The sequence below is a fragment of the Peromyscus maniculatus genome, chromosome 4 (genome assembly GCF_049852395.1).
Source record: "Peromyscus maniculatus bairdii isolate BWxNUB_F1_BW_parent chromosome 4, HU_Pman_BW_mat_3.1, whole genome shotgun sequence".
Classification (NCBI taxonomy): domain Eukaryota; kingdom Metazoa; phylum Chordata; class Mammalia; order Rodentia; family Cricetidae; genus Peromyscus; species Peromyscus maniculatus.
The window spans coordinates 98,429,674-98,441,158 of NC_134855.1; the positions used below are offsets into that span (position 1 = coordinate 98,429,674).

Genomic DNA, 11,485 nt, shown 5'->3' on the forward strand with positions numbered 1-11,485 from the left:
TCAGGGATCTTCCACAGGGTCAGAGAACTTGAGGGTGAAGGCCATGTAGGACTGACTTCAGTGGACCAATCACGTTTTGTCTCAGGCAGAAAAAGACGATAGAGATCCTCAGGAGAGAGAGGGCTGAGCGCCTTCATCACTTTCGTCGCACAAGAAGCCTCAGTCCCCAAAAACAGTTCGGCTTCCTGTCCAGCAAGGATCTTCCCATCTGGGAACTTGACCTGCCCAGCAGACGCCGAGAATACCTGCAGCAGCTGAGGAAGGATATCGTGGAGACCACTAGGTAAGGGGGAATCTGTGGGAGCAGGGACTAGAATTTGAACATCCCAGAGGCTTTTCCATGCTTCTGGATAAACTGAGGTAGATGTAGGAGTCTGGGGCAAATGGAAATAGGATGTATAGGAGGGGAGGGGATCTAGGGGTGAAGAAGGAGATGGGCAGACAGAAGTCGTGGGAAAGCATTAGACAGAGGGACTCGTATACTGTGCAAGTCTGGGTGCCTGGGTCTTAGAATGGCGTGTTCCTCCCTTTCTAGAAGCCTCATAAGGAAGTAGAACGATGACTTTGTGGACAGCAGGAGGGCATGCTGAACCTGCTGGGGTGGGCAGGACCGTACTTTACACACTCATCGTGTTAGAAGTGTTTTCACCCTGTGGACTTCCCTAGGATCCCAGAACTAGCATCAAGATCAGCCCGCCCACTCTCTGACATTGAGCTGATGCTTCAAGACTATCATCAGGCCCGAGAGGAGGCCAAGGTAGAGATTGCTCAGGCTCAGGATCGGCTCAGGGAGCGGACTGAACAAGAAAAGCTGAGAATCCGACAGCAGATCATCTCCCAGCTGCTGAAGGTGAGGGAGGAAGCGATCCTCTGCTGGAGGACAGGCCTGGAGCCTGGGCCAGCTCTTAGACTCTGGCAGCCTGTGAGTCTGTAGATATACTTGGAGGGTGCAGGGCTCTGCTTCTAGCCCACAGCGGGGATCATCACTCTGGTCACAGCCAGAGTATGGGAGGAAGAGGGTTCTATGTGGAGTCAGGGACGAGGGGAAGCATGCAGAGTGGTGGCTTCTGGGAAGTAGGTGGGAGGCTACAGCAGCAGCTCTGGGAGGTGAGTGGTAGCAGCTGTGGAGGGAGAGGGGAGGTTGTGGGGAGACTGTGGTAGTGAGGGTGTACCATCAGAAGCTAGTTTTCTGTCTTCTTCCCAGGAAGAGGAAAAACTGCAAACTCTAGCCAACTCGAGCTCCCTGTGCACCAGCTCTGATGGAAGCCTGTCTTCTGGCATCACATCTGGTTACAACAGCAGCCCAGCCTTCTCAGGCCACCTGCAGTCCCCAGAGGTTAAGGTGAGTGGACAGACATGAGGACGTTTCGGAGGTGACAGTGTGTGTAGGACCCGTGCCTTCTTCTCAAGGTCTCAGCTGAGCCCTCTGCCTTAGGGCTGCCTTCCTCCCCTTTGAATCTTGCATTTCTGTGGTTTTTCTTAAAGTTTTGTCTTCATTTTTAATTGTGTGTGTGTGTGTGTGTGTGTGTGTGTGTGTGTGTGTGTGTGTGTGTGTGTGTGTACATGCATGTGAGTACTGGTGCCCACAGAGGCCAAAGTCATCAGATCCCCCCAGAGCTGGAGTTACTGGTGGTTGTGAGCTGTATAATGTGGGTGTCAGAAATGGAACCTGGGTGGTTCCCAGCTGGGCATGGTAGTGCAGGATTTTAATCTTAGCACTCAGGAGGCAGAGACAGGTGAATCTCTGGATCTACATTGTAAGATCCAGGACAGACAGAACTACATACTGAAACCCTGTCTCAACAACAACAACAACAACAACAAGCCAGCAAACAAATAAAATAGTACACGGTCAGTTTTGTTTTGTTTTGTTTGTTTATGTTTTGTCCTTTAAAAAAGATTTATTATTGGGCTGGGGAGATGACTTAGTGGTTAACAGCATAGGCTGCTCTTCCAGAGGTCCTGAGTTCAATTCTCAGCAACCACATGGTGGCTCACAACCATCTGTAATGAGAGCTGGTGCCCTCTTCTGGCCTGCAAGGACACATGCAGGCAGAACACTGCATACATAATAAATATATAAATCTTTCAAAAAAAATTTTTTTGAGACGGGGGCTCACTGTATATATCCCTAACTGGCCTGGAATTCATTATGTAGACTGCGTAGACTTTGAACTCGTAGAAATCCACCTGTCTCTACCTCTGTTTCCTGAGTGCTGGCATTAAAGGCATGTACCTTCATGCCCAGCAGGATTTGTTTTTGTTTTGCATGTGGGCTTTGCCAGCAGGTATGCTTGTGTACCACCTGAGTGCCTGGTGCCCACGGAGGTCAGAGGAGGGCATCAGATCCCCTGGGACTGGAGTTACAGACAGTTGTGAGTCACTGTGTGGATACTGGGAATCAAATCCAGGTCCTCTGGAAGAGCAGCCAGTGCTCTTAATACTGAGCCATCTCTCCAGCCCCAACTTAAGTTTTTATTTTATCCAAAATAGTAGATATTATTTTAGGATAAGGTAGTAAGTAAAATATTATTGTCTTAGACTGTTTGAGACTTAAGACTGTTAGAGAGAGAAATGGTGAGCAGCTTGTTCGTTGTTGTTGTAGCACTGAGCTAACGGAAGGAACGCTAAGCCAGTGTAATAGGTAGTTTGTCCAAATCCACAAGGTCAGTGAAGACCTCCTGAGGAGACTGACCTGAGACTAGAATGGTGACGAGAAGAGCTGAGTGGTGTTGGTGTTGGGAGAGGGGAGGCCTAGGAAGCTTGGAGTGGGAAGAGCTAAGCAGGGTCCTGTGTGGCTGGAACACAGAGCAAGAGGGCTGAGGGGCCAGAGTGTACTTATGCCAACACTATCCTGTTTTTGTTCCCATGATTCTGTAGTATGCCTTGAAATCAAGTATTATGAACCTTCCAGCTTTGTTTGCTCTTTTTACTTAAGATTTCTTTATTTGGGAGTATATTTCCATACGAATTATATGACATTTTGATGAGGATTATGCTGAATCTGTGGATAGATTGCTTTGAGTGTCATGGACATGTATTGGTATAATTCTTTCAAGTAATGAACTTTGGGGAGGCAGTTCCATATTTGAATTTAAAGATTTTAAAACAATTTTTTTTTACTTACACATGTGTTTGTGTAAATGTGTGCATAGTTTCAAGCATATGTGGGTGCTGGAAACTGAAGTGGAAAATGCTTTGGATGATCAGGAAGTACGCTTAACCTCTGGGCCTCTCTCAGTGCCTGTCTTCAATTTCTTTCTTCATTGTTTTGCAATTTTCATTGTGTAGATCTTTGACTTTCTTAGTTATATTTATTTTTAGTCACAAAATAAATCAATGAAACACATATTATAGATGGTATTGTTTTTATGATGTTTTTAATAGTATATTGAATTTTTAAAAAATTTACTTTTATGTGCATGCATGTGTGATTGAATTTATATATGTATACCATGTGTGTGCCTGGTGCCCATAGATGCCAGGAGAGGGCATCGGATCTCCTGGGAATGAAGTTAGAGACAGTTATGAACTGTCACATGGATACTGTGAGCTGAACTGGGGTCCTCTGGAAAAGCAACACATGGTCTTTTTTGATTGCTTTGTTTTCCTGAGATAGGGTCTCATTTATGTAGTCCTGACTATGTAGCCCAGGCTGGCCTTGAACTCAAGAGACCCGCCTGCCTCTGCCTCCCGAGCACTGGGATTAAGGGCGTGTACCACCATGCCTGGCTGCTGCATGCGCTCTTACTCACTGAGCCGTCTTCCCAGCTCCTCAATGTATTCTGAAATTCTGTTTCCAAGTGTTTTGTTGAGAATTTTTGCATCTATATTCATCAGAGAATTTAGCCTATAGTTTTGTTGTTGTGTGCTTATCTGGCTTTGGTAACAGGAGGGTACTGGCTTCCTAGAATGAGTTTGGTTGTATTTCTTTCCTTTCTATTTTATGGGACAGTTTGAAGAGCACTGGCATTAACTTCTAAGGTTTGGTAGAATTTGGTAATGAAGTCATCCAGTATTGGACTTTTCTTTGTTGTTTACAGTTTCAGTCTTGTTGCTTGTTATAGATTTTTTTTCCATGAGATTATAGGCTTTCTATAATTTTTGTTGTTGTTGAAGTCTGATTTTAAGGCATGGTGGTCCGATAAGATACAGGAGGTTATTCCAGTTTTTTTGTATCTGTTGAGATTTGTTTTGTGACCAAGCATGTGGTCAATTTTTGAGAAGGTTCCATGGGGTGCTGAGAAGAAGGTGTATTCTTTTGTGTTAGGATGGAATGTTCTGTAGATATCTATTAAGTCCATTTGAGTCATAACATCTGTTAGGTTCTTTATTTCTTTGTTAAGTTTCAGTCTGGTAGATCTGTCTTTTGGTGAGAGTGGTGTGTTGAAATCTCCCACCACTAATGTGTGGGGTTTGATGTGCGTTTTAAACTTTTTTTTTAAGATTTTATTTATTTATTATGTATACAGCATGTATGACAGCAGGCCAGAAGAGGGCACCAGATCTCATTACAGATGGTTGTGAGCCACCATGTGGTTGCTGGGAATTGAACTCAGGACCTCTGGAAGAGCAGTCAGTGCTCTTAACCACTGAGCCATCTCTCCAGTCCGCGTTTTAAACTTTAGTAGTGTTTCTTTTATGAATGTGGGTGCCTTTGTATTTGGGGCACAAATGTTCAGATCGAGATTTCATCTTGGTAGATTTTTCCTGTGATAAATATGTAATGTCCATCCTGATCTCTTTGGACTGATTTTAGTTTGAAGTCTATTTTATTAGATATTAGGATAGCTACACCAGCTTGTTTCTTAGGTCCATTTGCTTGGAAAGCCTTTTCCCAGCCCTTTACTCGGAGGTAGTGTCTGTCTTTGAAGTTAAGGTGTGTTTCTTGTATGCAGCAGATGGATGGATCCTGTTTTCTTATCCATTCTGTTAGTCTGTGTCTTTTTATAGGTGAGTTGAGACCATTGATATTGATGGATATTAATGACCAGTGATTGTTAATTCCTGTTATTTTTTGTGGTCGTGTTGTGTTGTCCTTCTTTGGTGTTTGTTGGTGTGGGATTATCTATTGCCTGAGTTTTCATGGGTGTGTTTAGCTTCTTTGGGTTGGATTTTTCTTTCTAGTGCTTTCTGTAGGGCTGGGTTTGTGGAAGGATATTGATTAAATCTGGTTTTATCATGGAATATTTTGTGTACTCTGCCTATGGTGATTGAGAGTTTTGCTGGGTATAATAGTCTGGGTTGGCATCCGTGGTCTCTTAGTATCTGCATAACATTTGTCTAGGACCTTCTAGCTTTCATAATCTCTATTGAGAAGTCTGGTGTTATTCTGATGGGTTTTCCTTTATATGTTACTTGGTCTTTTTCCTTTGCAGCTTTTAATATTTTTTCTTTGTTCTGTATGTTTAGTGTTTTGATTATTATGTGGCAAGGGGACTTTTTTTTATTTTTATTTTTTTGGATCTGGCCTATTTGGTGTTCTGTAAGCTTCTTGTATTTCTCTCTTAAGTTAGGAAAGTTTTCTTCTATGATTTTGTTGAATATATTTTCTGTCTTTGAGTTGGTATTATTCTCCTCCTTCTATGCCTATTATTCTTAGGTTTGGTCTTTTCATGGTGTCCCAAATTTCTTGGACGTTTTGTGTTATGACTTTTTTGTCTTTAGTGTTTTCTTTGACTGACGAATCTATTTTCTCTATTGTGTCTTCAGTGTCAGAGATTCTCTGCTCCATCTCTTGCATTCGGTTGGTTATGCTTGTTTCTGTAGTTCCTGTTTGTTTAGTCTGGATTTCTATTTCCAGCATTCCCTCAGCTTGTGTTTTCTTTATTGTCTCAATTTCATTTTTCTTTCATCTGTTTAATTACTTCTTCTTGGCTTTCTTTGATTTCTTCCAATTTTTTGTTTTGTTTTTTCTTCCATTTCTTTCTTTCTTTCTTTTTTTTTTTTTTTTAAGATTTATTATGTATACAGTGTTCTGCCTACATGTATGCTTACAGACCACAAGAGGGCACCAGATCTCATTATGGATGGTTGTGAGCCACCATGTGGTTGCTGGGAATTGAACTCAGGACCCCTGGAAGAACAGCCAGTGCTCTTAACTACTGAGCCATCTCTCCAGCCCCCTTCTTCCATTTCTTTAAGGGAATTTTTTATTTCCTCTTTAAGGGAGTTTTTTTATTTCTTCTTTAAGGGAGTTTTTCATCTCTTTAAGGGAATTTTTTATTTCTTCTTTAAGGGCCTCTATCATCTTCTTAAAGTCATTGTTAGGATTGATTTCTTCTGTTTCTTGTCTTGGTATGTTCACATCTTGCAGGTGTAAAATCACTAGGTTCTGGTGTTGTCATCTAGGTCTTTATGTTGTTGCCTGTATTTTTGCACTGGCGTCTACTCATCTCTTCCTCTGCTCGGTGCAGGCAGTGTCTGTGTCTGAGGGTGCCTCTCTTGTTCTAATTTTTAGTCTTGGTTCACTAGGAGTTCTTGGTTAAATTGGTGCTGTTGGGCTCTGTTTCTTCGGGAGCAGCTTAGTCAAATCAGTGTTAATGGGTTCTGTCTCTGGGAGCAGTTGTTCCCAGTTGGTGCAGGGTGTGCTTATAGTTTTTAGTGGTTGTTAGGTTCGTAGGGGTTAGGTTTTTTTGTCTGCCTTTTTTTTTTTTTTTTTTTTTTTTGGTGGAGGAGCAGGGAAAGGTAGCTGTCTGGTCTCTGGGACTCCGATGGGTAGGGCCTAGGGGTTAGAGACCTGATCTGTCGATCTGGAGATGGGAGCTGATCTGCAATCAACCCTTTAAACCTGTGGCCTGGAAAATGAAGCCTTCTTGGCTGGTACCTATTGCTATAATCTCTTGAGGGCATCTGTCTTAGTTACTGTTCTACTGCTGTTAAGAGGCAACCCTTACAAAAGAAAGCATTTAATTGGGGGCTTGCTTACAGTTTCGGGCTTAGTCCATTATCATGGCAGAAAGCATGGTGGCAGGCAAGCATGGCGCTGGAGAAGTAGCTGAGAGCTATACTCTTTAAAAAATATGTATACAACGTTCTGTCTGCATGTATACCTGCACAAAGAAGAGGGCATCAGATCTCATTACAGATGGCTGTGAGCCACCATGTGGTTGCTGGGAATTGAACTCAGGACCTTTAGGAAGAGCAGCCAGTGCTCTTAACCTCTGAGCCATCTCTGCAGCCTGAGAGCTATATTCTGATCCAGAGAGTATGACACTGGACCTGGCATGGGCCTTTGAAACCTCAAAGCCCATCCCCAGTGACATTCTTCCTGCAACAAGGCCCCACCTTCTTAATCCTTTCAAGTAGTGTGGCCACATTAGCATCTAGCCTCCTGAACTTCCATCACAATCTCTGGTGGAAGCTGCTTCTGGATCCCGTTTTAAGTATCTCTTTCCTGTAGGAGGACACTCAAGTACCAGACTTCCAAGACACTTGGACAGGGGACTGGCGGGGCCGGTCCACAGTGAGGAACAGTCAGCTGTACCTGACCGGGTCTGCCTGGAAGAGCTTAGCTTACAGTGAGTAGGAAGCTTGGGGATTGGTAGCTGTGGGGTTAACTGGCACAAGACCCTTGGTTCCATACCACTGTCCCACCACCCTGGTGCTTTATCTTTGTTGCAGGCCGCAGAGCCTCCCTGGGCAGTGGCGGCTGCTCTCCCTCCAGCCTATCCAGTTTAGGGACCAGTTTCTTCTCCCTCTACCAGGATTTGGCGAAACACATTGTCAACACCTCAATGGCTGATGTGAGTCTGTGTGTGTACTTCTTTCCCCTTCTTGTTGCTATAGCCAGACTTATTATGGGGAGGAGGAAAAGGAGCCAAGCAGATTAGGACCACCAAGGCATGGGAGCTTCAAGAACTCATCTTGACAAATGGGCATTTAGTAAAAATTAGCCAGAACTGATGAACCTAGAGACTTGGCTTCTACCCTCTGACCCCAGGTAATGGCTGCTTGTTCAGATAATCTCCACAACCTCTTCAGCCGTCAGGCAACAGCTGGCTGGAAGTAAGTTACTTCGCAGTACTTCAGTCCTTCCGCTGTCATTCTTTCCTTCTCTGCCCTGGCTTCCTGGCACACCTCATGCTGACAGCCTCCTTTCTTGTCTCCTGTGCCCCCCAGCTACCAGGGTGAGGAACAGGAGGTGCAGCTTTACTACAAGGAATTTTCTTCTACTCGACATGGCTTCCTGGGTGCAGGTGTGGTGTCCCAGCCACTCTCTCATGTGTGGGCAGCCGTGAGTGACCCTACTCTGTGGCCTCTGTACCACAAGCCCATCCATACAGCAAGGCTGCACCAGCGAGTGTCCAACAGTATCAGCCTGGGTGAGTCCAAGCGCTCGAAGGCTTCCGAAGGCCTGGCCAGGCCAGAGGTAGAGGGTTGGAGTAGCACTGCTGGGAACTCCAGACTGCTGGGCAAGATTGTGCTGGAGATCTAGGAATGGAGTGAGAGGGGGCTTTGAGCATGGAATCTGTCTGTCCTTCTAGTGTACTTGGTGTGTGACACCACAATGTGTGCGCTGAAGCAGCTGCGGGATTTCTGCTGTGTCTGCGTGGAAGCCAAAGAGGTGCCTATACTGCTGGTGGTAAAATGTTTGGGGATGAACTTGGGCTGAGGTGCAATTAGCGGGCACCAGGGTAGGGTGGCTTAAAGGCTGATTATAGTCACCATCCTGACTATACTTAAACCTGTCCGTTTTGTCATTACACAGGCAGGACTCACATGTATCTCTGTCCCTAGGGGCACCTGTCAATCATGGCAGCTCAGTCTGTGTATGACACATCCATGCCAAGACCCAGCAGAAAAATGGTCCGAGGAGAGATCCTGCCCAGTGCCTGGGTCCTGCAGCCTGCCATCATGGAGGGGAAAGAAATCACACGAGTCATCTTCCTTGCCCAGGTGACAGCACTGTACCCTGTCTCACGGCATACCTTAGGGTGTTTCTCTCCAGCGGCACAGAATCCCTGGCTGCCAGGCCACCTGGCTAGAGTAGGCTCACAGCAAGGGGAATCAAAGAGCGAGGGGTGAGCAAGTTTACAGTCATTGTGACGCTCCCAGCCCCAGAGACTGACTGACTTAATACCTATGGCTGACCGTAGTGTCCTTAGGAAATAGATGGACTGTTGGAAGCAGCAGAGCCCTAAGTTACCCGCCTTGTACAGCTCTCCACTCTCAGGTCAGCTGCACCTTCGCCACCGGGGAGGGAAGGCCAGGACTTAGAGCCACACCAGGAGCCCAAGTGCGTCCAGTCACCACTGGCAGAGTGGCTGCTCCAGGTCTGTCTGCACCTTCACCTCTTCCTTCTCCTTCCAGGTGGAGCTGGGCGCACCCGGCTTCCCTCCTCATCTTCTTAGCTCCTTTACCAAACAGCAGCCGCTGGTTGTGGCCAGGCTGGCGTCCTTCCTCGGCAGTTAGCAGCGCTGGCTCCACGGTCCACGACACCTGAGACTATAGCTGCTTCTCTACCCTGGAGCAGGGAGAGCCCAGGCTGCCTGCGGTAGCCAACTATCCAGATGGCACTGGCCCCGCAGTACTTAGGACTTGGTCACCTCGGAAGAGTGAGCGGCCTCAATCTCCTGGCTGTCCAATGAAACTCAACTCACCTTTAGGATTTCTTCCTTTATCTCCTGCCTCTGGGACTCAGTGACACACCAAGTGTTCCAAGACTAGAAAAAGCACAGCCTGCAGAGCTGGAGACTGCAGTGCCTTGGCAAGGAGCCTCCTTGGCAGGCAAGCACTAGCCAAGGGTGCTCTGAATCTGCCTCCAACACTTAGCTCCATTTTGTGATGGAGCAACAGAAAACACCCAACCAGTTTAAAGAATCAACTGCACAAACCAGACTCTGATTCAGAATTGTTTTCTGTCACCAAGTGTTCACTATTCATTCACACACACCGTTTCCTAGGTCACTGTGTGTCACTGGTACAGTCAGTCTACCTTGAGCTCAGTACAATGGGAGACCGAGACCACTGGAGAAACAGACAAGGTGTGGGGCCTGAGGACCAGTGATGGGTAGGGGCAGCTACATGCTGCTTGCTAACAAGGTAAGAGGGATTTCAGACAGAATGTCTTGGAGAGGATTAAGTTCTGGCAGGCCTTGATCTTGTGCCAACACTTATGCCTCAACCTCCCCAATGCTGGGATTATGAGCCACTACACCTGGAACCCACTTCTTTTTATATAAATCTATTGACTGGCTGGGCGGTGGTGGTGCACACCTTCAATACCAGCACTCGGGAGGCAGAGCCAGGCAGATCAATGTGAGTTCGAGGCCAGCCTGGTCTACAGATCGAGATCCAGGACAGGCACCAAAACTATACCGAGAAACCCTGTCTTGAAGAAACAACAAAAATAAATAAATGAATCTATTGATGAGTAGGGTGTAGTGGCACATGCCTACATCACTCTGAAAGGAGAAGCAAGAGGACCAGAAGTTCAAGCTCACCCTCAGGGAACCAGCCCAGGATACATGAGACCCTGTCTCAACCAACAAAAATAACTATTGACCATCTTTTGAAGTACTGAGCTTAACTGTTCTAATATGATAGAATGGAAATGGGATTTTTTTCTTGTATTTTGGCCTGGCTGAACACTAAAGATTTTCCATGTTCATTGGGAAATGGTAGGAATAAGAAATTCCTTTTATTGCCAGGAGGTGGGCACTTCTTTAATCCCAGCACGCAGGAGGCAGAGGCAGGTGGATCTCTGTCTAGAGACCTAGTTTAAGGACAAAGAAACCCTGTCACTCCAAGTGTCTGGTGGAAAAAGGTACTCTTATGGAGATAGAAGAATGAATGGTTAAAGGGTAAATTTCTTTAAGGGATTAGAAAAATCTTGCAGAGAATTTATATTACCAATTGACTTTTAAAATTTGCTTTTGAATTTATCTTTATGGTTAATTTTTAGCAACATTTGCTAATGTACTGTTAATACATATGCCTACCAATTTCCTTCCCTCCCTTGCTTTTTTGCTTTGAGTCAGGATCTCACTCTATGTAGCCCCATCCTTCCAAGTCTTAAACTAAAGACAGTGAGCCACTGTGCCCAGTTTCTGCCTCTTTTCATGTAAGTGCCTTACTGAGACTATTGACCAAAAAAGTCAAAATATTTGTTTAAAAAAAAAAAGAAAAGAAAAAATAGCTGGGTAGTGGCACACACCTTTAATCCCAGCACTCAGGAGGCAGAGCCAGGTTGATCTGTGAGTTTGAGGCCAGCCTGGTCTACAGAGTGAGATCCAGGACAGACAGGGCTACACAGAGAAACCCTTATCTCGAAAACCAAAAGAAAAATAACCCTTGAGGGTTATGATGGCAGCATCTACTCATGATCTAGGGTTGAGATTTTCTGTTTACATGCATATGCTGGTATTTCTTACAAGCTCAGCTATTTTAAGACTCTAAATAGGTAGCTTAGTGAGAATAAGATGGCAAGTCTCACATGAGACCTGAGTCAGTTTTCTATAGCTTCATGTCCCACATCTATATA

General features: G+C 45.4%; 1 protein-coding gene across 6 annotated transcripts in view; it reads left to right on the top strand.

Annotated features, from left to right (window-relative positions):
- Stard9 (StAR related lipid transfer domain containing 9) overlaps positions 1 to 9,840 on the top strand; it is a 98,428-nt gene extending 88,588 nt beyond the window's left edge. For 5 of the 6 annotated variants that reach the window (XM_042276019.2, XM_042276023.2, XM_076570455.1 and 2 more), the window contains 10 exons: positions 86 to 283; positions 667 to 850; positions 1,205 to 1,342; positions 7,403 to 7,520; positions 7,624 to 7,745; positions 7,943 to 8,007; positions 8,122 to 8,324; positions 8,487 to 8,566; positions 8,711 to 8,898; positions 9,313 to 9,840. In XM_042276019.2, the coding sequence (XP_042131953.2) occupies positions 86 to 283; positions 667 to 850; positions 1,205 to 1,342; positions 7,403 to 7,520; positions 7,624 to 7,745; positions 7,943 to 8,007; positions 8,122 to 8,324; positions 8,487 to 8,566; positions 8,711 to 8,898; positions 9,313 to 9,445 (1,429 nt within the window). In that variant the 3' untranslated portion in view covers positions 9,446 to 9,840. The remainder of the gene's footprint in view (positions 1 to 85; positions 284 to 666; positions 851 to 1,204; positions 1,343 to 7,402; positions 7,521 to 7,623; positions 7,746 to 7,942; positions 8,008 to 8,121; positions 8,325 to 8,486; positions 8,567 to 8,710; positions 8,899 to 9,312) is intronic. The other variant, XM_042276021.2, reaches the window with a different exon arrangement.
- Positions 9,841 to 11,485: the final 1,645 nt, after the last annotated feature.